The following is a 25881-nucleotide window of genomic DNA, read 5'->3' on the forward strand; positions in this document are numbered from 1 at the left end:
TGACTGTTTCAGGAGAAACTGAAGTCCTAGTATCTTCAGAGCACATTTCTTTGTAGTAATGCTTCCCATCCCTGAAATACCCATTTGCAACTCTATTCAGTCCCAACATACCTGGCTACTAATAAATCAGCTGCAGAAGGAGAAACTGCAGAGCTCAGCAGGTCCGATTTCAGGTAACAATCTGTTTAAAAATGAAACCCAAACACTCGTTTGGTAACATAAAGACATCCATCACCACAGAAGCACATAGCTCTCGGCTCAGCAAATACCTGCTGTATACTATAGTAAATCTCCATCACCTTCCCCCAACTGACACAGGACACTTTTAAACTATGACAGTTTCTTTCACAACTCAAGGTGCCCGCTTTCATCATTCAAACTTCAAGATCTTGACATTTTCTTTCAGTGCTCACTGCATCTCAAACTCTTCTGTGAAGCCAGAGCATCTGGCTTTAATCTCTGGGAGAAACAGATACTCTAAGCATAAACCAGAGGTCTCAAAGAATCAAAGATTCAGATCCGTCCAGCCAGTCCACTACAATAGGAGGTCTGTAAAGTGTTTCATAGTCATTTGTCTAGTTAACATTTTGAACAAAGGAATTTCCTTCTACAGAGTCGTTCTTCTATCATTCTTGTCCCCATAGAAGACAATGCCTACTCCATACTCCAACAAAACTCATAAGAAAGGTACTATGTTTACAGTTGTTCTCAAGCTAACTGACCAAGCTAGCTCTGAAGAGCTTCAGCCATTCAGAATGGGAACATTTACCAGCATTCTAGAGGATTGCATTATCTTTTGCTGAAAGAACTCTGAACATAAGGATGTAATTCTTCTGGGTCTACTATAGGAACTATAGAATCAGCTGAAGAAGAGAGGAAATTCACTCACCCCTGTACTCCTCAGATCCAAAATGAATGACAGCAGTTGGAAAGAGTTTAGCCTGCAGCAAAAGGGGGAAAAGAAGAGATCACTGATTGTAGATGCTTTCACAGTTCACTGTGAACATAGAGGCAGGTTAGACAGCTACAGACAAATTCACAGAGTTCAAGCTGAGGTCTTCAAACCATCAGTAATTCAGAAAAGGCTAAACTTGTGTAGAGTACAGGGCACTTAGAGTAAGACATGAAGCAAAATTCTATGATGTCTTCTACTACACACAGATGGCGAGACTTGTACAGCAACTGCTCATTGCGCTGATAACCTGCCATTTGTTTCCCCTTGTCCCTGTATCTCAGGCCACTGTACTTCACCCACATTCTCCACTGCTGAGCAGATAACATGAGTGATTAAGAATTTCTGAGACCTGAGTGGCTGACAGTAAGAGAAGGAAAACCCAGCTATGCCCTCAGAAATCTATTCTATATTATTCTATTACATTTATACCCTATCTCTAGTTGGAATTTGTCTAATTTCAACAGCTTTCCAGAATGCAGTCTATCCTTTTATAAATCCAGCCTAAATTCCTAGTTCCTACTTGTCAGAATAATTGCCATATTCAAACTTTTCATCCATTTAGCTCATTACATGACCCTTTTTCATGTCTGCATTTATCAGTTTGATGTTCTTTATTTCATCTGTAAATGTTATTAATGATTATTATTTATTTATATATCTACCTGCAAACCAGATGAAAATAATGAACAGAGTGTGGCCAGAACTAATTCCAGCAAAACACCAGCATATTTGAGATGTCAGTCAGCCAAATCATAATTCGTTTACTGTGTGCTTTAATTACACTGCGTGGCACACCTTAAAAAAAAAACACATATAGGTCATGAAGCACTAAATCAAGTGAAAGTAAGTTAAAGTATGTAAATTTATTGAGTCTGTGACATTGTAAGTACTGTCTCCATACAGAAAGACCTATGACAAAAAGATAGTGCCACAGTGCCCTGGCTTACCACATCAGTGGAAAGGTGGGAGACACTGCCTGTCTCACTGGGAATGGCCCCAGAAAGGTATGCAACACATTACTTTGAATCTTATCTTTTCGCCTACTTCTTCACTACTCCACAACAACTAGCAATTTCTGGACAAACACGTACATGAAAACCACATTAAACAGAGTTCCCATTAGCTCATCATCTAAGAGAACAAACTCTTCCTTCTCCAACCCAGAAGCGCAATAAAGTCAGAGTCAGCTTTTGCCACTCTACCATTAACTACCACTCCACAGAGAAGAGAGGCTCTCTGCAGGGGAAAAAACAAACAAAAAACCACCAAACACCCAAACAAACAGAAAAGTGGAAACATCTACAATTCTAGTCAGCAGGCCTGGTTCCTAATTTTACCTGTCCGTAAATTTACCACACTACAGCACTGCTTTATACTTCAGTTTTCACCATTTTAAGGTGTATACCCATCACACAGGAAGAATGAGATGGCAACTGTTGTCTCTCAAGTTACTCAAAGATAATGCACCTGATAGCATCTGGCTTGTTACAGTTCAGTTGTTTTCCTCTAATTTTAAATAGCAACAATCAAAATGATGAACAACTTCTGACAACTTATGTTGACAATGGCCATTCTCACCATCTTCTCCTTTCGTTGCTTTGTACTCAGTCTCTTATGTCATGGCTAAATAGCTTTATTCAACTACCTCTGCATAAACATATACTGAATGAAATTCAGTACAAAACATGAATTGTGTTCAACATAGTAACACATTAAATTACATTGTACTGTTGAGAAGTAATTTGTCAGTAGCTGAAATGATGACCTACTGAACTAGTAATCATAAACATAAAAGCAATTATTTTTAACTAGTCTAGGTAATATACAGGATCAAATTCAAGCCAGTAAGAAACAGTGATCATAGTGTAATAAAATTCAACACCATCAGAAATAAGAACGTATGAACAATTAACGCAAACACTGTATTTTAGAAAGAGAGAGTTAACAAAATTAGGCATGCTGACTAAAGACCTGAAAGTCACAGGAAATGAAAGCAAAAACCTTCGCGATTAAATCCTTAGCTATTGAATAAACATCACTTGGAAAAATGGGAGTCTTAGAAATGCTGTGCAGCCCTACCTAAAAAAAGCAAGCAGGGAAGCAAGCATTAAAGCAAACTAGCAAATATTGTCATTTACCCGTAATTAAAAAAACAACAAAGATCTTTCAACTCGGGTAGCTAATACTTCTGAGGTCAATAATAAGGAGTGAAGCAGCAGAATGGGTATAGGGAAGGGAATTCGGAGAGCAAAGATACAATTCAAGAATTAAAACAAAAAAAAGTTACAATAAGAAGTTCAGATAAAGGAAGTCCCTAAAATAATTGGTTGGGCCACCAATTATAAATATTAAGGAATCCAATTAAAGAAGAGAATTTCAATTACTTCTTTGGATCAGTTTCATCATCAGGGAGACTTGGAGAAGAGTAACTTTGTTCTCGATCTGTTACAATCTACAAGATGGGTAAGACTGAGGAGCTAAAAGGGCAGAAATATCCTGCAATGTCATTGCCACCACAGAATCACTGAACAGTTGAGGCTGGAAAGAGCATCTGAGAATTGTCTGGTCCAAATCCCCCTGCTCTGAGCAGGGTCAGCTAGAGCAGGTTTCTCAGGACCATGAAGCCCACTTGGGTTCTGAATATCAACAAGGAGAGAGACTCACAACCTGCTCAGGCAACCTGTTCCAGTGTTAGGCCACCCTTTCAGTGGTTTTGGTTTTAGTTTGTTTTCCTTCTATTTCAATGGAAGTTCCTCTAATTCATGTCCATTTCCTCTTGTCCTTTTATTGGGCACTGCTGAGAAAACTCTGGCCCATCTTCCTTGCTGTTTCCCATCACATTTATTATACACATTGACAAGACCCTCCCAGAGCCTTCTATTTTTCAGGCTTAACAACCCCAACTGTCTCTGCCTCTCCCCATATGTCAGATGCATCAGTCCCTTAATTATTTTTTGGTCCTTCATTGGGCACCAGAGAAACTAGAACTGGACTCACAGTCCCACTGGTTCAACAGAGGAATCACAAAAGCAACTGGAGGTAAGTGAGGAAGGTACCCACCTATGAAGCTTGCTCTGCCACTTATAGTGATTATAGTGTGACATCACACCCTCAAAGAAACTGAAGCAGTAGAAAAACTGGTGCTGGAACTAAGTGGTATATTAACAAGCGCTACATCACCATGTCCAGATGGTATATCCAAGTGTTCTCAAGGGACTGCAGAGTAAGAGATTTAAAATTATTAAGCTTCGCACTAAAAACAGACACTGCTGCAAGCACAGGCTTGTATTTTTGAAAGGGTTTGAAGGTGATATGTGGAAGATTAATATGATATGGTGTAACCAGCTGTACTAGTAAGGATTCTGAAAGAAAAATATCACACTTATTACCAGAATTAACACATCAGTATAATACTACATAAAGAAAAAACAGCTGAAACAATTATTTTAAGCTTTCGGAAGGCCTTATATATAAGGTCTAGAGACAGGTAAAGAAACCAAATCATCATAGTGTAAAAGAGGTAAATACTGTCATAGCCAGAAACTGTACAGAAAATGTTGATTAATGGTCTACATTTACTCTGGCAAAACAGTAACACTAAATTTCTGACCTTGATCCAATAAATGAATAAATAAAAGCAAGCAACTGCCCCTCTTCGTATCATTAACACACACTTAGGAACCGTGCAGGGCAGGCTGCCTGCTCTGGAGTTTTCTTGAACCTCTGTTGCCACCATCAGCACAGTCAGGATACTGGAATGACAGTCCTTGGACCTGATCCAGGACAGCAATTACCAGAACTCAAAGGAACCCTGATCTTCATGGAGGAGTCTGTGGATTGCTACCTAATACAGAGACTAATAAAACTACATTAACTGGAGGCAAAATGAAACAGTTTCACCTATCTTCCTGACTACAAACTTCAAATGAGTATGTGGTATTACAAATTTTTTTACATTAATCCAAAGGCTGTAGGAGACTTTCACATACAATATGGCCTACATCATGTTAGGCTGAAGCAGGAGACATTCATCAGTCTACTCCAAGTCTCAGATCCTGCTAAAGTAGCCAGCCATCTTCACATCCTTGAACTGACATTTTAGCAGAAATCATTATTTATTAGGTCTTTTAACATTTCATTCCTCAATCAGCAGGGCCTAAGGTTGCCTGCTCCAGTCACAAAGACAGCTCTCCATAAACTTTTTTAATTAAAAAGTACCAGACACGGTTTAGAAACCCCAGAGAAAACTCCTGCAAGAGCTTTGATGTTTCCGCTGCATTCGTCTGAAGGGATCCCTCTATTTAGGAAATGGGTGCCTTAGAAAGGTCCCCCCTGCCCCCCCAACACACATACACTCAAGCCCTTTTACACACAACATCCTTTTCATGCCAGCTGCAAGTTGGAAAATGAGGGTTTTGTAGCGTGTTAGTGTTGGAATTTTTTAATAACCTCCCCTCTCTTTTTTTCCCCTCCCGACCAATTATCTTGGTAAATAATTAACATTCTGAAGGAGATAAGTAAGCACAGCATCTCAGAGCTCAAAGCCCTTTAGTTCAAAGCCCTGCCCTTTTCTCTTCGTTTCCCTGCTGCCGCCACCGAAACTTCCTTGTCAATCAAGCTCTGGGCACACACATCAAAGCTTCATGTGGGAATGGCCCCAAGGGGTCAGAGAAAATTCATGGCAGGGCCTGCATGAGGCACAAAGAGAAAAGGAGAGTGAGAAAGACAGACGAAGAGCTAGACAGACACACTCAACCACACAAACACACAGACAGAATGTGCCCCAGTATAAACCTCTACCCTATTTACTCACAGGTTGACAAATAACCATAGTTCTAATTTTCAGGATCCACGTCCACAACCATTTCCCACTGCTGGCAAAACATCAGTCCAAATGTTTCAGTTCAAAATGTTTTAATTGAAAGAAACTTAAAGGAACTAGACTGCAGCTCACAAGTATACAGAATACAACCTCCTTCCCATGGCTTATTTCCCTGCATGCCTATCCTTTCCTAGGGGTCAGCCAACACAGAGTCCCCTCTTGCCAAATTTACATCCAATAAGTTCTTTTTCTTCAATTTAAGACTACTGGCTCATTCATACAACCCTTTGTCTTGCTTCCTTTGTGCAGAATTCTCAGGTACCATCCCAGTTTCAGTACTTACTGAGGGTTCAGTACAGAAGGCAACTAGCTACATCTCGCTGATCACCCCAGGAATTCTCCAGCCAGTCACTGGCAGGACATAACACTGTCTGAGATTTTTTTTTTGTAACACAAAAGTATTTAAATCAGCACCAATTTCACATTATAAAAAAAAAAAAAAAAAAGCCAGTGGAATGATCCCACTGGCCAAAGAATGTCTTGGCATAAAGATGAGAAGGCTTTAGTAGCTGCAGTCCAGGAAAACATACAAACCCATAGCTGGAGCCTTTAGTGCTCCCTAACACTGCTAAGAATGCAAGGATCAAATACTGGGCAGACCACTACCTGAAAACTATATTCTCAAGTCAGATGGTATTTCCTCATTTGCAGTTGTTCTAATGCATATATCAATGTCTCTAGAAGAACTCTGCAGTTCTTAACCTCACTGCATAGGATTCTTATATGGTTATCTGTGAATCAGATTTAGAAATCTCTCTTAAGAGTCACACTGAGCCTGTCAGATTGACCAGAAGAATCATAGACTGTTTGAAACAAATATTTAAAAAGCTCCATTCGGTTATATGTGAAGAATCACTACAACATGAAGGCGTCAACAGCTAGTTACTATACTCAAATATCCAGCAGTTCTCTTCCTTGCTGCTTTGATTTCCAGCCAAAGATACAATACCATTCTGACTGGGAAAATAGATGCTATTAATCTATCAAATTATAATGTTCAAATCACACTGTGCAAGGCATATTTACAACGTACAGTTTATTATTTTTATTGCACCAGCACCTAGAGATCCAATTGAAAATGGTGTCCTGTTGTACAGTTATATATGTGTAATAAGCAGCAACATGCAATATAAATAAAAATGTAAGAAAGTATGAGATTTCAGGTTTGGGGTTTTTTTGGTTTTGGTTTTTTTTTTGTACAAATGAAAAACTGAGACCTAAAGAGATTTAAATAACTTATTCAAGGTCACACAGAATGGCAGTAGCAGAAATGAGAACTACGTATATAAGTCTCCAGAGTCCCATCCAAGGCCTTAATCACAGGACAGCTTTCTTCCGAAGGAATCAGAAAGTCACTGATGAGGCAAGAAGTGGAGGAAGCCAATGTTCTGCTTACTGTCCCGCCCCCCCTTAAGGATATCATTCCAAATGTCCAACTCCTCAGATTTTAAAAAGATCTAAATAGCACAGCTTCATCAATTTACTTAGTTACAGTTGCAGAAGTTTAAATGAACGCTTTCCATTTCTGAAATCTGAAGACCAGCCGGTTACTCACAAAGCCACATTTAGTCTGAAACCATGTAGCTAAGTAACTCCAAGTTTTATTTCAGACGCGCAGAGTGCAGTTTCTCAGACACCATAGCGGTGAGCGTGGTTTATGACAGCAGGGCATCCTGGCTGTAGAGTGGTATACTGGGGCTACTGCATCTTGCATTCCGTGATAAAAATATCTACACTAGAACAACATTCCCCTGTGAATCCAGCTGCGACACACAAGAGAAACATTTCTGCTTTGTTCTACTGCATGTTTTAGTAACTTGTTCTCTAGAGCACAGAAAACATTTCAGGCAGGACCCTCCCCAAATAACATCTCAATACTTACTCCTTCACTAGGTATCTCCAGACACACGCATTCAAAAAATCCTAGAACAGAGTATTGCAAAATAATATACATTATTACCATGCAGTTATTCTGTTCACTGACAGAGTGATGCTTTCAGACCAGGCAGAGACTGCTGTCTAAGGGGAACTTGCAGCTGCCAGAATGACAAGCATTCTTTCCGTTACATGATCTGAAAAGATTAGAGTGCCACAGGTCTGCTGTTAGTTTGATGTTAAAAGATGAATAAGAAAATAAGCACTTCAAAGGAACACGCGCATGGAAGGAGAAACCCAAGCTACCAACATGAAATACTGCATAGTACACACACCCCAAACACATAAACTAGCTCTTGGAAAATTCAACCGGAAAGCCGGTGGATCAAAAGCTTCTCCAGCAAGACTGCAAAGCATCGCTGAAACAGAAATAAACACTACAGACATGGTGAAAGGGGCAAACTGACTAAGTGGTTCGTGTTTATAACCTGAGAACAAAGCTGCTCAATGTGGACTGCAACTGCCAAAGAAGATGAATATTCTGCAGCCAATACAGAGGAGGTCTGATCCAGCTAGAGCTGGGGACCTTTAAAATTCATAAGGCAAAAGATAAGATTTGAAAGCACTATTTTGAGAAGGTTACTTAAGGAATCCAGGTATAAAGAGCATTCATGGAGCCCTTGAGCTGAGATCAGAAACATCTGGCCTCTGAAACTGACAGAGGAAGAGAGAACATTTTGGGCAGAATTTCCACTCTAAACTCAGTCATACAAGGAAGGCCCTCATCCGGACTGAAGTGCCTAGCCTTGCTCGAAGTCAGCATAAGAAGCAAGTACAGACAGACGGTTAACACACCTCACAAGACAAACAGGAGGTAAGACTGCTACCAAAATCTAGTCAGATGAGAAAATCCTGAACAGTAAGTAAAGGACTAAGACTTCATACAAGAAGGTGAATGCCATCCTCTGGGCTGGATGAATTTCACTATTAATTGCAAATTTCTTTGCTAGCGAGTGGAATAACCACAAGGCCTGCCACTGGAAATACTTCCGACAGAATGACTTGGATGAAGTAATTTTTTCTGAAATTGCATTTAGACTCTTGCCAAAAGCAGAGAAGGCTTCACACTGCTCAATTCGTAGTCGGCTTCACTGAACAAGCATGCCAGATGTACGGCCCAAACTGGCATTAACAAATAGGATATGGAAACAGAACCAAAGGCAAAGAAAGGAACAAACAGCTCCTCTGGATTTCTGCCCCACAGTACACGCCAGAGGAAACACTCAGTGCACTCTAAGATCTGATTAAAAGATCTAAATATTTATGTGGAAGCCTGTGGATTCTTTTAACTCCTCTGAAGACAGATGGCCCTCTGCCCTCTTTGCTGCCTTGACTTTTCCAATGGCTGGTATTCTTACCTTCTGCTAACTGTTTCCTAGTATTAACTCAGCAATCAATGATTTTTTTCCACTAACGCACCCCAGATATGCACTACATAAATGCCTGTTTCTGGGAGGAGAAAGAAGCTAAGACGCAACTCCGAAAAGCTCAGCTAGCCTAGAAAAATACAAACAAGCGACTAGAGCTGTAAGGAACCCAAAGCCAAGTGCTACAACAGGGAAGCCTGCAGTTGATCAGTTCTGGAGAGCAGAACATTATAAAACAGTTCAAGGGACATGAGGATAAGGCAGCCAGCAAAAACAGCAATAACAAAAAATCAAAGCAATGCCTTGAAGTCTTTATGGGTTCCAAAAACTCCACGTTGCTGCCAATCTGTGTGCTCACTATACTGTAAATACACACATATTTTAGGAGAATTCACTTCAGACAGTTCTTTCAGCCCAAGTATTTGGCAAACAAGTTGACAATATTTGTCTTTTTTCCTGGTTTTGCTTGCAGCGTAAAGGTTCTCCCTTCATCGTAAGTGATCAGATTTAGAATGTGGTTCCAATCTTATCAGCTTGAATGGAGTGAGAGGGTGGAAAGAGAGCAGAAGTGTTGATAATATGGTACTCCACCATCTGCAGGGACTCCTGTTATTGGCTTCAGCACAAACTTCAGTCATTTATAAATATTTGAATGCTCAAATGTGCTCACTTTATTGTCTCAGACACCATGCACTTTTTTCTTACAGACAGCACCAAGGCAGTCAGTCTATAGAGCAGAGGATAGCCTACTACTGCTAACTCAAGACTTGGGAAAGCTAGTGCAAGTCTGTGAATCGTGTCTGACATTGGACAAGCAATCCCAAACAACCAGCTCCCAGTCATATCACAGAAGAAGCAACTCTACCCTCTACCCTAGCAGAGGGTGGGCTTGTGATACCATCAGAAATCATGCAGTCTCCATGACAAGAAGTTCCTAAAACATCTAGGCTGGCAGTAGTCAATGTCCAGAACACTCTGTGCTGGAGCTCAAGCAGGCTCTGCCTCCAACAGTCTCAGCAAGGACCATAAGTTTCTAGAAAATCCTTTTGAAGTTCATCAAGAGAATTCCCATATCCTTGGAGGATGCTGCTAGAATTCCCTACGTACCAAGGCATTTCTCAAAGAAGAGGAGAAAACAGAAGGCAATTAAATAGCCTATGACTAAACTGAAGGGAATAAATAATTGGATGCTTCTGTGCCACAGTCCTGCTTAAAAGTAATAATAACAGTCCACTTACATTTAGACATGACAGCATCATGTATTTTGAGAAGACACGAGGCAACCTAGAAAACCAACAATGGACCGTGCAGAAGCCATAAGCCAGCCTCTATTCCTTTACTCTTTGGTTTTCTTAACTATTTCTCATTTTCTGTTTCTCAAGAGTTTAAGCACCATACTTAGGGAACAAGAATCTAAGAAGTTCCTGAGAGCAAAAGGAGAATAAACTACATTAAAAAAATGGAAAAGCATATATGGAACAGTAATTCAGACATGAGATTTTGTCTAAAGTTAGGATTCTAAGGCTTATACGATTTCAATTACAGCTCACAGTTATCACTGAGATACTTAGATTTCAGTGCAAACTTCCTTACAATTGCCTTTGCTTCCTCTGAAAGTCACTTCATTCCTGAATAATGAATATACACTCCAGCAGTATTCTACAAAGCACCTACAGTCTACCTCTATTTTGGTGTGTTATTTTCTGCTCAGGTAAGACGCGTATGAAAAAGTGAACAGCTTGACAACATGGACGTTAAATGTTGAAGAAATCCAGAATAGCTAGATACAACACAGTAGTACCTGTTTTGGAAGACCTGTTTTGAATAGAAACATAGGTTTCTAGTCATCTAAGAAATGTCCCATTAAAATCAAATGTCAGGTTATGTGCAGGCATCTTTGCAAGGGAATCACATCAGGTGCAAAGCATTCCAGGAGGCTATTGCTAACACTACTGACACGCAGCACCTGGAGCAAAAGCTGTGAATTTTGGCAGTTACATGCTAAAACCAGACAAACTTAAAGAGTTGTACTACTGATAAAGACAACCTCACTCCTCAACCTTTCACACATCCTCCAAAAAAAAAAAAAAACCTCAAGAAAGCTTGAGAAATAAGCTGTTCCGTTACTTTACCTGTGCTTTCTTTTCCCTACAATGTCTGGAATAACCATACACTCCACAGCACTTCATTCACATTTGCATCCTATGTATCAAAACACAGCATTATTCCAGAACAAGCTCTCACACTACAGAGATGCTGGGTGCTGTAAGGTCACCTGAGCATAAAAGCTCCTCTTCCCCCAGCCTGAAAGCCACACATTTTACAAAATACCTTAACCTTATGCCTTCTATCTTTACAGAGCAGCTCGGTCTTTCCATCTCTTTCCTTCCAGATAAAGGAAACAGAAGGAAAGCTCTGACTAAAGTACAAAAGGTTTCCCTTCTACACACCACATGATGTCTGAAAGGGGCAAAGCCTTCACCTAACCCACCCATACAGAGCCTAACCCCATCCAGTGCAGGACCAGGCACTGCAGCCTGCTCTGCACCCCTCAGGCCTGCAGAGAGCGTCGATACCGACCCACACAAACTTCTTCGCAGACTGAAGATTTCATAGTTTGGAAGGCAGTACTAGAGAGCAAGTGAAAAGCAGCGAGCAAGTCCTGTCCCCAGTGCTGCCCCACCTGGCCCAATACCAGAAATATCACCTCTCTTGCTCCTGGTCTGGGCCAGTGTCATTTTTACCAAGAGCACTGAGGCTCAGGCAAAGCAGCCCAATTAGTAACAGCCGCCTATAAAAAGGGCATCCAACAATAACACAGTTGCCAGGGACACGAAAGCCAGAGCAACTTCCGCACCCATTTCTTCCCAGAGAAGAAAGCCCCCTTCAGCCCCTGCCAAGCACTCAGATCTGCAGCAGAAGAAGGGAAAGCCTATCCAAGCAGAAGACATTACAGCACAGGGCCTTCACTGACTCAAGGGAAAGTTAAAGATGAAAAAGGATTTACACCGGTAATGCGGAGCAAAGCTTCACCCAGAATCAGCTGACCTAAACTGGGATGAGGCACCATCCTAGTAAGTGAGAGCACTGTGGTCTCTGACAACCAGTACGGGTAACCAGAATGGCATGACAAGTTCTCGGCAGGAACTGTTTTTTTCCTGTTTGATGCTTCATCCAAATAAAATGTTTATAAACACACAGAATCATTCCTGCCATAACAGACCATGACCTGAAAGGGCTGAAGGGCCTCCGGCAAGGGACACAGGCTACATGGCCACTGGCAGGAAATACAGCTCTTTCAATCTGTAAACCCATTTTACATAATGACCATTTTACACCCAGCTGCATCAAACAACTTCAGGGCTTTAATGCACATATTTGTGTGCCCTTCCCTCAGCACACATACCTGGCAGCACAGAAGCCATTGCCCCAAAATCTAAAATTCTAAATAGACAGTGGAACCCAACCCCATCCAGGCACACATTTCCTTCTGCTCCCTCTCTTCACCCCATTTTATCCTTCCAAGTTGCCTCAGCCCCTTGCAGCCTTCTCCCTTCTCACACCTCACCCTGAACATACAGGTATTTCTTTGCTCCTCAAACAAATCAATTCCCCTGCTGTTTCTTGCCAATCTAGCGACACGTCTTCCCTTATTGCTAAACAGCTACTTTGCTTACCTCATTAGAGCAGTGTTGCTAGCCTCAAGCATTTGGGTCAAATCATGCACCCATTTCCAATGCCCTAGGGCCCTGCAGTCAAGGCTAAAGCCTCCCTGAATAATTTGATTTAATTTTTTTTATTTTTTTTTTTAAGAAAAGAAACTTGATTACAAAAATGCTCTGGTCTGCTCCTTTCACCATCAACCCATTTTTGCAAGTCAGCTGTAACGAACTGTATGGGCTTTCCTAATTCTGGGGATAACCTTTTGAAAACAATAGCATTTTGAAATGTCACACTGACTGTGCATGGTGAAAAAATCTAGAAAGTTAAATACCTATAACTGCATACACATTTCCAACCATCTGAGGTTCTGCACCACATGGGCTATGGGGACAAGGTACACTACAAGTATAAACTTTGCAAAGTTTATATACTCAACTGCAGGAGAAAAAATACAAAACTCAAAAGTGAGTTGTTTAAACTCACCATGAACTTTAGCAAGGTCGCCTGCAGAGAAAGTTTGCTTGGGTCCATTGGCATAACTGCATCAGCAAACTCTTGTAGGGTGTGAGCAACATATGTGAGCAAAACCTTTACTTTCATGATGTTGCAGACACACATTCCCTTCCAGCTAAAACCATGAAAAGGTTACTTCCTTCAGCCCACCACTACCACTCATTGCAAAATACTAACAATCACTTGGATTTGCATGTTATGAGACTCTAATCCACCTCAGTCAAGAGACCTGAGCCTGCAAATGTCTGTTATTTAAACTGTTTATATTTATCCTACTCATGTAGAATGAAATAGATAGTAGCCTAGGTGACAGCTGTGAGAATAACTGGGGCAGCAGTCTCTTCAGCTGACTCAGCTGTGACCAGCAGCTATGCATCCACTGCCTAAATTACTCAGATAAAGTTCCTTTAAAATGACAAACATCCACCTTAGGGTTTTCAGCAGAAACACCTCGAGAAAGAATAAAAATTAGTATGCAAAAAAAAAAAAAGCTTCTGCAGAACACCTGGTTAGAAGGAATTTGCAGTGCCCTTATTGTTTCACATACTTATTTTCCATTACCTATATGTGTCACATCATCACTTGCATAGTACAGAAGAACACACCACCTCATGAACAAGTTGCTTATACTTTGCATCTTTTTTTCACAGACATGAAATGTTACACAGGATGTCAAATAGCAAGGGAAAAATTTAACAAATTCCACTGATATTATCAGCTGTTTTCTCCAGAACTCTAAGGCTCATACAGTCTGTATTTTCTTTTTATTAAAATTGGAGAATTATATACAAAATAGTTCTGTTAATGAAATCATAAAGCTGAAAAAAACCAAACCTTAAACACCTAACAGGCAGTAAAGACTTAATTATCCCAGGATATTCAAAGAAACAAGTCATATATACCAGTTTAAATCCTCTGCTATACATTAAATTTTGTGTATTGTTTCATGTGTATTAGTCCATTATCATTCAATCTATAGGGTAGTTGAGTCAATACAGGGATTGCTGTCGGGTCAGGTAAGTTGCCAAGGTAGCCTGGTCAGTCCACCTCCAGCAATACAAAAAGACGCAAGAACAACTGTATGCAGACCAAAAGTCTATTCAGTCCAGCCAGTATCCAGTCTCTAACAGTGAACAAAAAACACAGATGCATAGAGAAGACTATCCTTGCTCTTCACTTACATGGGATACTTTCCCCTAACACTACTAGCTAGCAATGATTTTCAGTTCAGAAGCTTCCTGAGATGGTTTCTATATATTAAGAGAGACTTTCAGTAGAGCGTCCAACTTTCTCTTGAACCAGTATATACTTTTAGTATATGGCACCCTGTGACAAGGAATTCCACACTTCAGTTTCCTGTAGTATGAACAACTACCTCCTTCCACCCATTCTAGCTCCTGCTCTCCTCACTTAATGGCACTCATTCTTGTACTGGACAGAGTAAGAAATCAATCCCTTTCAGCTTCTCCTTGATATGTTATTTCTTTGCCAGTCACATCTTTTGCAGACTGACGAGTCCTAGCCTACTTAGTCATTCTTTATGCAGGAGCCATTCCAGCCTCTGATGATCCTTATTCCCCTTCTCTGCACCTTTATCAGCTCCTTTTTAAGATGAGAGACTGGATCTGCATGCATTATTCAAGATGCAAGCAAATCCTGGTTTCATACAATGACACAGTGATGTTCTTTATTATCTATTTCGTTCTGAGTATTCTGGGTTTTGGGAAGGAGGTTGTTTCGGTTTTGACTACTATTCAGTAATGAGCTCATGATTTCATCACCTTAAGACTTTGCTCCAGAGTAGTAACAATCAGCCCAAGAGCTCATTGAGATGCATATGAAGTTCAAATTATTTTTCCTCACACATGCATCACTACATTTACCTACACAGAGCCAGCTAGTTAACAAGAAAATGCCAAGTCATACGACTGTTAAGTAATGTGATAATAATCTCTTCATAATGTCATGCTACAATCCCTAAAAAATATTTTAAGCATGAGATTTTACTTGCTTTCCACATTTCGCAAATAATTGTAATGATTCTGTATACCTAGATTATGCTTTAAAAATCCATTTTTCTTTAATTATGCCCAAATTCTCAACACAACCACTTTCTAATTACAGTTTAATTAGACTACACTGTGATTACATGGTGCATGAAAAAAATTTCTTAAATCAACTTTGGATTTGCCACCCTTTATCTTAATTGGATGTTGTTATTCTTTTGTGTTGACGCAGAGGAAGTGATATATGAGAAAAATCACTCCTTGAAACAGTGAATTTCCAGGAGAATTTTCAGCTTTCAAGCACCATTATCTTGAACGTCTGTCCCCTGAAGACAGGCTAAGAGAGTTGCGGTTGTTCAGCCTGGAGAAGAGAAGGCTCCAGGAGACCTTACGGCAGCCTTCCAGTACCTAAAGGGGACCTACAAGAAAGCTGGAGAGTAACTTTTTACGAGGGCATGTAGTGATAAGACAAGGGCTTTAAACTGAAAGAGGGTAGATTTAGATGAGATGTAAGGAAGAAGTTCTTCACTGTGAGGGTGGTGAGGCACTGAAACAGGTTGCCCAGAGAAGTTGCGGCTGCCCCATCCTGGCAGTGTTCAAGGCCAGGTTGGATGGGGCTTTGAGCGACCTGGTCTAGTGGAAGGTGTCCCTGCCCATGGCAGGGGGCTTGGAACTAGGTGATCTTCAAGGTCCCTTCCAACCCAAACCATTCTATGATTCTGTGATATGATTCTATGAACAGTCACAGTTTTGTACTAATGTCAAGGCTTTGCACCTTTGCCATGTGACACAGCAAGCAGTTCAATCTTGGGAAAGCCACTACAAATTGAAGATGCTTGACACTAAAATTGACCAGGTTCTTCACCAAGCTGTGATTTCTAAAGGAGTCTAAAGACTGGGCTGTAAGGCACCTCGAAGTCTTTACAGAGCACTAATTTAACACAGTTTTTATGTTTCACAGAGCTGCCGCGAGGAATGAATTCCACAGTAAATGTCACAACTAGGAAACTAGGAAATTGCCACACATGTAACAAGCAGAAGTAATGGTGCCAGGTACGGAACAAAGGCTTTTACACAGCAAATTAAACAAAATTCCTGCCATAAAGTTTGTGATTCAAAGACAGGGAGACGTAATTATTTCTGTGGTGTTTCACTGAACAAGTTATGTTTCGGAAGACATCCAGAGAAACATTAGATGTATGCTGAAAAAGAGAAAAGGAAAAAAAAAAAACCAAAAAAGAACAGCGTTGTGGGAGAGGGGGAAGTGGGCAAGGGGTAAATATAGGTAAGCAGAGGATTTTTAACTTTATTTAGAAGACAGACCAAAGCTAACAATGGAGGCCAGAGACGGCATCAGAGGCTGGATGAATAGGAGGCAGATACAGGTCAGTAAAGAGGGTGCTGCATTCAAGTTTACTGAAAAGGCAGGGAAACCTCCTTTTCTGTGTGGAATGAGTATGGTATGCAAAGGATTTAGAAGCTAACCAAAAGAGTGGAAAAGAATGGTCACAGGAGATTTCAAGGTGGGAAGGACAGGCACATAAGCAGGCAGGGTATTTTCCAACAGTGATCGAAAACAATGGAAGAAAGCAGCATCAGAAAAGGAAGTACCTTGAATTCAAAGAAGCAACAAAACATCCAATAGAAAATGAACTGAGAAAAGTAAAAGGTTTATCATAGAGGCAGATTGTGAGTCTTCAACACCTAGGATGTACTTAAAACAAACAAGCAAAAAGCCCATCTTAAAGAAAAAATAAATAGTGCCAAAACTTGAAGCCCATGAGATTCTAGGGGAAAATGTGGCATACGGGGTGGGGGAGAGTATCACTTCCTACAGAGACAATGAAAAGAAAGCAGTATATTTTGTAGGGACACAAGTCTGAAGGCTGAGACAGGAAGTCAGGGAACACATCCCAGCCAAATCTTAGAAAAAGACGGGAAAACACCCATTTTATGCAGGAGAGCTCTATTGGTGAGAGCTGCAGAGAGACCATGCTTTGGAATGATTAAAAAAAGCTTTCCAAAAAAAGCATGTTAGAAAATGTATTTAAAGGAACTCTAGGTGAGGGATGTGCTCAGACATGACAGCTTAGGACCAAAAAAAAGAAAGAAAAAAAAAAAAAGACAGAGAGAGGCTGAGTAGTGTGCTTGTGTCATGTCAGACCAGTCTGTACTAGTCACAGCTCTACAGCTGCTTCCTTTGCCTCAGAACTAACAAGTGCAGAACATTTTTTATTATCTGCTGTTCCTCTGAATGTTTTCCAAATATATCATTAGCAATGCAACCACAGCCAGTTTCCCCTTCGTGGGATTTCTCAGAAATCTGAAGACAAGATTTGTCCTTTGCATTTCCCATCATGGTTACCATGTGTGCCTTGAGACAAGTGGTTTGGGTGGCAGATGTGGGTGAGATGGCACAAGTCAGAGGAAGCTGGGAGAACTGCCTTCACGCCTGAATGGCAAAATGTCCTGGCTCAAAAACACGAAGCGCTTTCCACTGCTATTTTCATTATTAATTAAAATACACAAAATGGCTTTGAAAAGAAAATCATTGTTCTCCCCACCCATGATGACATTATGTCTTACCAACACATACACTGTCCCATTCCTGTCAGTGGGAGAAGCACAGCCATGCACACTGCACATTTGAACAGAGGCCATGGTCAAGTAGAGAGTAGGAAGGCTGATAGAAACAGAGCGGTCCTCAGGCTGTAAAGCTGGGTGGAGGCCAAGAGCTACTGCATAGCAATTCTCGAACCACAGAACCAAACAGGGCTGTGATCCCCGAGAAGCTCAAGACTCCCCAGGAAGCTAAACCTGTCACCTGCATGGTGACAATACAAGGAACTCCATCGTCAATAAAACCACTCCCAAAACTTCAAATTTCAGCAAATAATTCTTAACAGGGTGTTAGCAAGGGGAGAGACTTCCCACTGCGAACACAGAGATCCACACTTTGCTTCCCTGAACATTCAATAGTCTAAAAGCAGCTGCATGTGTATCTCTTCCACATGGCCTGCTCAGGAAGTTGTGGAATTTGGAAAGCTCCATTACAAACAACTTCAGAGGCATGCTAATCCCTACCTAATTCACCATGCTGCCTGAAAAGTCCCCTTCTCTATCCCTCTCCCTGCCCCACGCCTTCTGCTCCCTCAGGGGGATCAAGCAAAAACTCTCACTGCAGTCTGCTTGACCCTTTACCCTGCAAGTGATCTTCAGAGCATCACTCTACAAACGTCCATGAAGTTCTGAATGACAGCCCATTTTAAACAGCATGAGTCTGGGGCAAAGTCACTGGCAAAATCACTCAGTCTCTTAACACGTGTATGATTTACACAGCCAAGAGTCTCTGACCACAGACTTCAAGACCACCTTATCTGACATTTGCAAAAAACCTCCAGGAATCTGGATTTGAAAAAGCTAAATTTCAGCCTTTGAGAAAAGTTACACATCGAGAGTACATATTCCTAAATGTACAAGCTGGCTTAAAATAAATTCTCACACAGTGATTATCAAAAAGGTCAGACTTTTGTCTAATATGGCCTCTAGCTCCTGCTGTAGAAATTGAAAACAGTTACCTATCCAGTCTCACATCTCCTACTATACTAAACCAACTACAGATAGAGCAAACTCACATTAGCTCAGCTCTTGTAATAACATTTCAAGGTTAAATACAGTTCAGACTCCATCAGGCACCGAGTGTATGTATGAAACAATGCAAACCCCCCACAACTCTGGCACAATATGCCAGTGCATATTGTTGCACGAGGTGGACCTCTTCTGGTGAAGAGCTTGTGCTCCAAAACACCTGGTTCCATTAGTCTTGGCTAAGCAGAAGCCTACAGGGATCACAACATTATATGGCTTCTTTTAAAAGGAACTAAAGCATATGGCAGGGTGAAGGAGAGCAGCAAGTCAGAAAGAATCACAGAGCACACATGTGAGTCCTTACCTCAAAGAGTGTCAAACTTTCATCGTTCAAGATGGTTCTGGGAGGTGCAATAACTGAAGTTAAAAAACAAGTTACAAAACAGGACCACCCAGCAACCAAAACAATAAATATAGCAGGTATGGGAGGGATTACTGCTCTTTAAAGAAGTGACACATTCACACTGCCCACACAGGCTTCTTATTAGGTGGAAGCATAACATGGCTAAGTGAGCAGGTTCTATGAACTCTGAGGCTGTATTTAGGGAAGGAATTTCTCCCCAGGTCATACCTCATGGCATCACAAGATCCCATATGCACCACAGCTAGGAACAGGCTTTGTAAAAGTAAGGCCAAGTATTACCAACAGCACACTCACACAAGTAAAATGGCAAGTCTGCATCTGCAAGGTGGCTTCTTACAAAGTCTCTCAAAATGCCAACTGTGAAAAAAAGGAGAGAAAGGTTTACTGAATTATATTTGTTTCTTCAGATGCCAGGAAAAAAGGCAAACCTGCAACAGCAGAATTGCCCTCTACGAGGTCTGTAGATTGCCTTTTCCTCAAAAGAACACTGTTACACTGTTACAAATATCTTGGAGAAAAACAAACAAACAAAAAAAACCACTTAAGATATGCTGGTCCCTTAGCAAAATCTAAGGATGCCAGTAAAGTTCTTCCTAGGAAATCCAATACCAGCCGCAAGATTTGCAGAGGCCAGCCAGGTGAGACTCTGGTAACTAGTTATTAGTTCTTGTTCCATACGGAAGTATAAAAAAAATTGTGTAGGTAACCATCACTGCCAGCTGAGAATAAGAGGATCTTCATTAACAACAGTAAGGGCTACTTCGTGTATGGTCTGACCACCTTTTGTCAACTGACAGAGGCAGGAAGGTTCAGCCCCTGTTATTCTTATTACAGTAGGTAAAGCTTTTTCCTCTTCCTGTTTTTTTGGTTTTATTTTGGATTGGGGGGGGGGAGTGTTGTTGGTTTTCCCCCAAAACTTTTTAAGGGCTAACATAGAGGAAGTGTCTAAACTCATCTCAGTAACATACCAGTTGGACACAAACAATGGGATGTCAAGTGGGACAGTTTCTTGAGCACAAATATTTTGTCATCAAGTAGCCTAACAGTCTCCATCAAGTAGTCCTGAAAATAAACTCCCCTTAACTAAGTTAATTACCCCAGACTCTTTTCTCATCCTGTTCAGGGGCCCTATAAGGACAGTGTAACTAGCTACTGCTGCTTTTTCAGAGCAGTATTACTTCAGTGGACAGCAGAAAGATCTGTCCAGAGCCCCTCTCTTTTGTCATGCAACTAATCAATGATGAGAGAGGTTAGCTGCAGCTACACAGACTGAAGCGGAGATTGCTCTTACCAGTTTCACTAGGATGGAAGAACCCCTGTAGAACGTGACGGTCTGGAAAACGGACTCTCAATACCACCTAAGTTAGAGGCAAAGCACATTAGGTCAGTTGCTTATGGCTGTTCTGTAACACCTGTCCTTGGCTTAGAATTTGCAAGCAAGTTTTGGGTTTTTTTAAATGGGTATATTTGAGATATTTAATCTACAGGGATAGAAGAGCATACTGGCTAACAATTACTGTGCAGCTCCTTGGAAAACGTGGGCTGTCTGGCTTTCACAGGCTGTAAGAGAGCTGATCTATGGAAATAGTGTGATGTACAATGCAGCAGCACTTATTCGGAGTAGGAGCTCCCTGTGCTAGGTGATGCACAAAGTAGAAAGTCACCCATGGACAGGTACAGATAGTGTATCAGCACTCTGAAGTGTCCATAGCAGCAGGAATCCTCCTGCGATAGATCTGAAGTAACTCTTATCATTCCATTTCCACCATTGGTCAGAAAGCACTTAACTTGGGAACTTAATCTCTTATTTTTTTGCAATAAATCACCAAAGACAAATACTGCATTAGGATTGTACTTGCAGAGCGAGATATCTCCAATCTGTAACATCATTTAACTTGTAATGAGATACTATCAAAATGTCAGAGTCTACAGAAAAGAGGCAGTTAGGAAAGCTCAGTCATACAGACTGATGTGCGCACAACATAAGGGGCTTGAAACATATGAAACAAAATAAAAGGAGCTATATTGCCTGCCACTCAACCACATCATTACATGACAGCTGATTTTACGTGGTACAACTGTTACAGAAGTTCCACAAACAATTAACAGGGATGGGAATTTGAAAAGTCTTCTTCTAAGTAGCTCAAGATCCTATTGATCACAACTCATTCCTAAAGTTACTCAACCCCCAAGTATGGACTAGCCAGAGGGACTGGCAAAAGAACAAAGGCTACCTTTGGGTAACGCTCTAACTTCTCCTTCAGCTGAGCCTCCCTCAAAGATTTTGTCATCAGTGGAGCTTCTTCCAGGCGTTTCCTAGATACATGGGAAGAAGACAAGCTTTCACTTCTGTGATTTTAAGATGTATTTTTATTTTATTAAGAAAGCGAAAGGTCCAAGCAGGACTGATGAGAACTGCTCAACTGTTCCATGCATCCCTCACAGCTTTTTCCCCATCTCCTGTGGTTCCAACCCCAAAATCTCATGTATGGAACTATGGAGCATCAGCAACAATACTGTATAAAATTACTTTTCTTGTACATGTTTAAAAGTAAGTTCACCACAACAGATGCCAGAAAAGATATTAAGAGCAGCAGGGGAACGTTTGCTTAGACTACTCAAGAAGAGATGGACTTACTAATCCAATAAAACAGACACTAAAGTTGCGTGATTACTCCAGGAAGGGAGAAGAGGTACTGAAGCTGAAAAACAATGCTGGCACAAGAAATTAACGGGTAGTAATTAGCAACAGGGAAACAAAACAAAAATGAGAAGTTTCAGATCATTCAAGATCTAGCATTGTAGGCTGATGTTTTAAAAAGAGTAGTGGGCGCAAAAAAAACCCCAACAAAACTACCTGTATTTAAGACGAAACAATAAATTCAAGAAAACAATTCTATATTTCCCTGTAAGCAAAGAAATAAGCTTAGATCCAACAGATCCCATGTTCAGCTTTAGTCCCTTTTCCTTGTTCGCACTTAATTCTGAATAACTGATTGACTAGGCGAGATTTTGGTGAAACATTTGATCATGTAATTCTGCACAACTATTTGCAAGTTAATCTCTTACACCTATACAGTTTGAAGGACCTCTTTTTAAGAATCATCGAGGTATCTCAGGAGCAGCTGCTGAACCAAATAACTACAGGCTTACTTCACCAATTGTACCCAGAACTGTCAGCTGGTACACCACATTCCAAGACGCTCTGAAAGTGCCAACTCACAATCTGAAAAGCAAACATGAAACTAACCCGCTCCATTCCTTCTTTGTGTACCTATCGCTGATTTGCACCAATTTTCAGCTCTTGATGAAGTCAGAATTAAATTCTAATTGCATTTAAAATATTGTATTGTATGCAGCTACTTTTTGTTAAGATTCACCAGCTGAGATCAGAAGCCAACTGGTATCAGTTTCATGTGTAACTTGCCTTTATTTTTATCCCTGGCTGTGAGGGGAAAAGGGATTACAAGCTTCAGTAAATTTGGAAATTAGGTCTTTTTTCTGAGGGGGCTGTATTCCAGTAACCCCCAACCAAATGACCCTACATTTGTACCACTAAATACTCCAGACCCACAAGCAGCAGAGCAATTTTCAGGCCAATCTGTGTACTCATGTGGATTTCAGTGGCCTGTGGGGAAAAAAAATCAGCTCTAAGTAAAAAGTTCAACTCAGACTTGGTTACAGCATAAAGTAGGCTGTCCCACAGTCTCAGAGAATGCTTGTGATGTTTAAAGGAATGTTATGATCCACTTGAAACTAAATACTTTCATAAAATTAATTCCTTTATGGAACATATAGACAGGAAAATGGTGTTGTGATAGGGAGGCTAGTTTATCTTAATCTGAGTTTTTAGTTCAGAACTGGAATAACAGTACAGTAAAATCATGAATATTTGACAGCAAGCTACTTGAACAGTGAGATGCATAGTTATTAGTCCAGCTTCCTATACTTCTTCCCCTTCTTTGTGTGTGTTCCAAACATTCTCACGTCTTCATTTGTGGCCAAGTTTGATTTTGCTTTATTTCCATTTGGGCAATGTCTCAAAGTTGGTCTCTTCTGATGAGATCTAATAAAAGGTTAATTCTGTTACTTAAAACACAAGGTGTTTCTTACTGGCTGAAAAAGCTACTAGCTACTACTGAAGTCAGTGAGACTTATTCTTATGAAGCTGAATCACTGAGCTCATACGTTTGTCCATCACAAGTTACAAATTCCATGCATTTAATTCCTAATAGCTAACATGAAGTCAGATCAAAACAGGTAGCAGGAACTCACCACTACTTTGGGCCTCTAGCAATAAGAGCACATCTAATTACAAAGGCGATGGCTTCTCTTTCAGAAGAAGGGAGAAGGAAAGAAAGAAAAAGAGGTGGGGTGTTAAGTGGCTTTGAATAACCCTGAAATGCAGAACATGGGAAGGAATCTTTCTCTTAATGCTTTCTCAGTGAGAGCCCATCCCTGATTAGCTTGAGGTTCTCAGATAAACTTATCACCACACAGGCATCACAGACACTTCACGATGAAATTTTCAACATCCACATGAAACCATTATCCCATGCACAAATGCTCAATTGATTCACACAAAAGCATAGGTTCTGTCACAGAAACAAGACACAGCCCTTGAACTCAAATGGCATAAAGGGTAGAGATTTCCAGTGCTGATCATTAATGCATTAATTCCGCACCCAGTAACTTATCTACAACCCTTTACCCAGGGATCACAGCCAGCTATAGATGCATAGTGTCACTCTGCTTAACAAAAGGATATGGAGCAATCTCACTTGCCAGCAGAAAGGGAACTTGCCTCTCACTCTGCAGCTGTGCCAAACGTTTCCGTACATCATCCACTGTGACTTCAAAAAACTCATCAGGAAGCTCTTCTGGGCCAGCAGAAAGTGGTTCTAGTAGGTCTAGGTGACATACAAGTGGCTCTCGTTCTACAAGCTACAGAATAAAAATAAGTTTTGATTAGTCTTAAATGCATTACTTCACTTATGCTATAAAGTTCCTGAAAAAAGTAAATGGACAGTATTTGCAAACTGAAATACACTCATTAGTGTGGAATTCATGTCACCAAGATCAAACTAACAATACAGAGGTTGTCAGTGTTGCCATTTTTTTATAGCTGATAGAGCTTGAGGCATAATTCCTCCCAACGAGCAGCAGGAATCTATATTGTCAGATGAGTGACACCCTAGCAGTTAGCTGCTCTCCACTGCCAGTATAGCAAGCTCAGGGTAATAACCTCAGCAGTCAGATACCTAACATAAGGAGAGATGACTCCTTTCCAGAGTGCCTGGGGAATCTCTTCACTTACAATACAATGATATTTTGCAGCTGAACCATATTTCTAGCTAGTTACAAGTACTCAGAAATTACTCCTATCCCAAAACCATAACCTACCTCTCTCTGCTCTACTCCAAACCTCTCAGTATGTAATCACTTCCCTACCATTCTACAGGCAATATACAACTTACACAGGTGCTATTCTTCATACTACAGACTATAAACTGCCCTTTTAAGTTTATCATCTGCCATGCACTCCCGGCTCGCATCGTATCTTCCGTTCTCTTCACTTCACGTTCTCTTGCCACAGAACCAACAGCACTAGTTCCCAACCAGGGCTCACTCCATTTCTTCTTGCTCTAGAGAACAATCCTTTGTTTTGGTAAGGTAGTTTTTGACCTGTTGAGTTCTCTGAACTGAGCCACTGCAGGGTTTCATTGTATGTATTTCAAATTTTTAACCTGGCTTCTGGTGTGCAGAGAGCTCCCTTAGTGAAAATCCTTTTGTTTTGCACTTACAAAGTACTTAGCACTGAAATCAGCCTTTGTTGCAGGGAAAGCAGACAGATGCGAGAGGAACAGTTCACCGTATGCATTAGCTGCAATAAAAGTACTTAATACATTTATTGGCAACTTTCCCTACACCCCAGATGCTGAGGATAGGCCATTCAAGCAGCACACAGAACTCAGACAGCCAAGACACCCCTCTCACCTGCTCAGCAGGGCAGAGGCAGCCTGGCCGCTCTGCTCCCCCTGCCTCCAGAGCCCAGAACTGGGAGTTGGATATCATGATGGCAAACCTTTCAGCACAATTGTGTCCTGGCCTGTAACTGTGGTTGCAGTTATTAAAAAAATAACACCAAAACCCACAATCCCCCAAAATCCCAAACCAAAACCCCACCCCTACCCACCCCCAACATATCAGAGAAACAGCATTCCCTGTGTCTGAAGAGAGAGTGACATTATGTATCCCTCCCAATTTAGACAAGCTTAGATACTAGCTCCTTTCCCTTATGTCAAAAGCAGCAGCTGTGCCAGTAGGTGACTATAAACCACTACCGTAGTCAAATGCACAAGAAGCAGTTATACCTATTGGCTCTTGAACAATTCAAACGTTTTAAATCACAGAAATGTTTAAATGCACAAAGCTTGAAAACAAATGGAATAGCATACTGCAGGCTACAAGAGATGCAGGGGGGAAGCAGTCCATGACTGAAGAACCCCACGAGAACAAAAACTTTGATAGTTAATGTAACATTTCTT

The 25881-nt window shown here is 40.9% G+C and overlaps 1 protein-coding gene across 5 annotated transcripts in view; it reads right to left on the minus strand.

The window, feature by feature from the left end:
• ASPSCR1 (ASPSCR1 tether for SLC2A4, UBX domain containing) overlaps window positions 1-25881 on the minus strand; it is a 50989-nt gene that overhangs the window by 2924 nt on the left and 22184 nt on the right. For all 5 annotated transcript variants that reach the window (XM_075044044.1, XM_075044046.1, XM_075044042.1 and 2 more), the window contains 7 exons: window positions 24138-24277; window positions 21568-21649; window positions 20625-20691; window positions 19628-19690; window positions 19274-19326; window positions 890-941; window positions 112-181 (listed from right to left, as the gene is read on the minus strand). In XM_075044044.1, coding sequence (XP_074900145.1) covers window positions 112-181; window positions 890-941; window positions 19274-19326; window positions 19628-19690; window positions 20625-20691; window positions 21568-21649; window positions 24138-24277 — 527 coding nt within the window. The remainder of the gene's footprint in view (window positions 1-111; window positions 182-889; window positions 942-19273; window positions 19327-19627; window positions 19691-20624; window positions 20692-21567; window positions 21650-24137; window positions 24278-25881) is intronic.

Source organism: Buteo buteo, chromosome 13 (assembly GCF_964188355.1).
Source record: "Buteo buteo chromosome 13, bButBut1.hap1.1, whole genome shotgun sequence".
NCBI classification, from domain to species: Eukaryota; Metazoa; Chordata; class Aves; order Accipitriformes; family Accipitridae; genus Buteo; species Buteo buteo.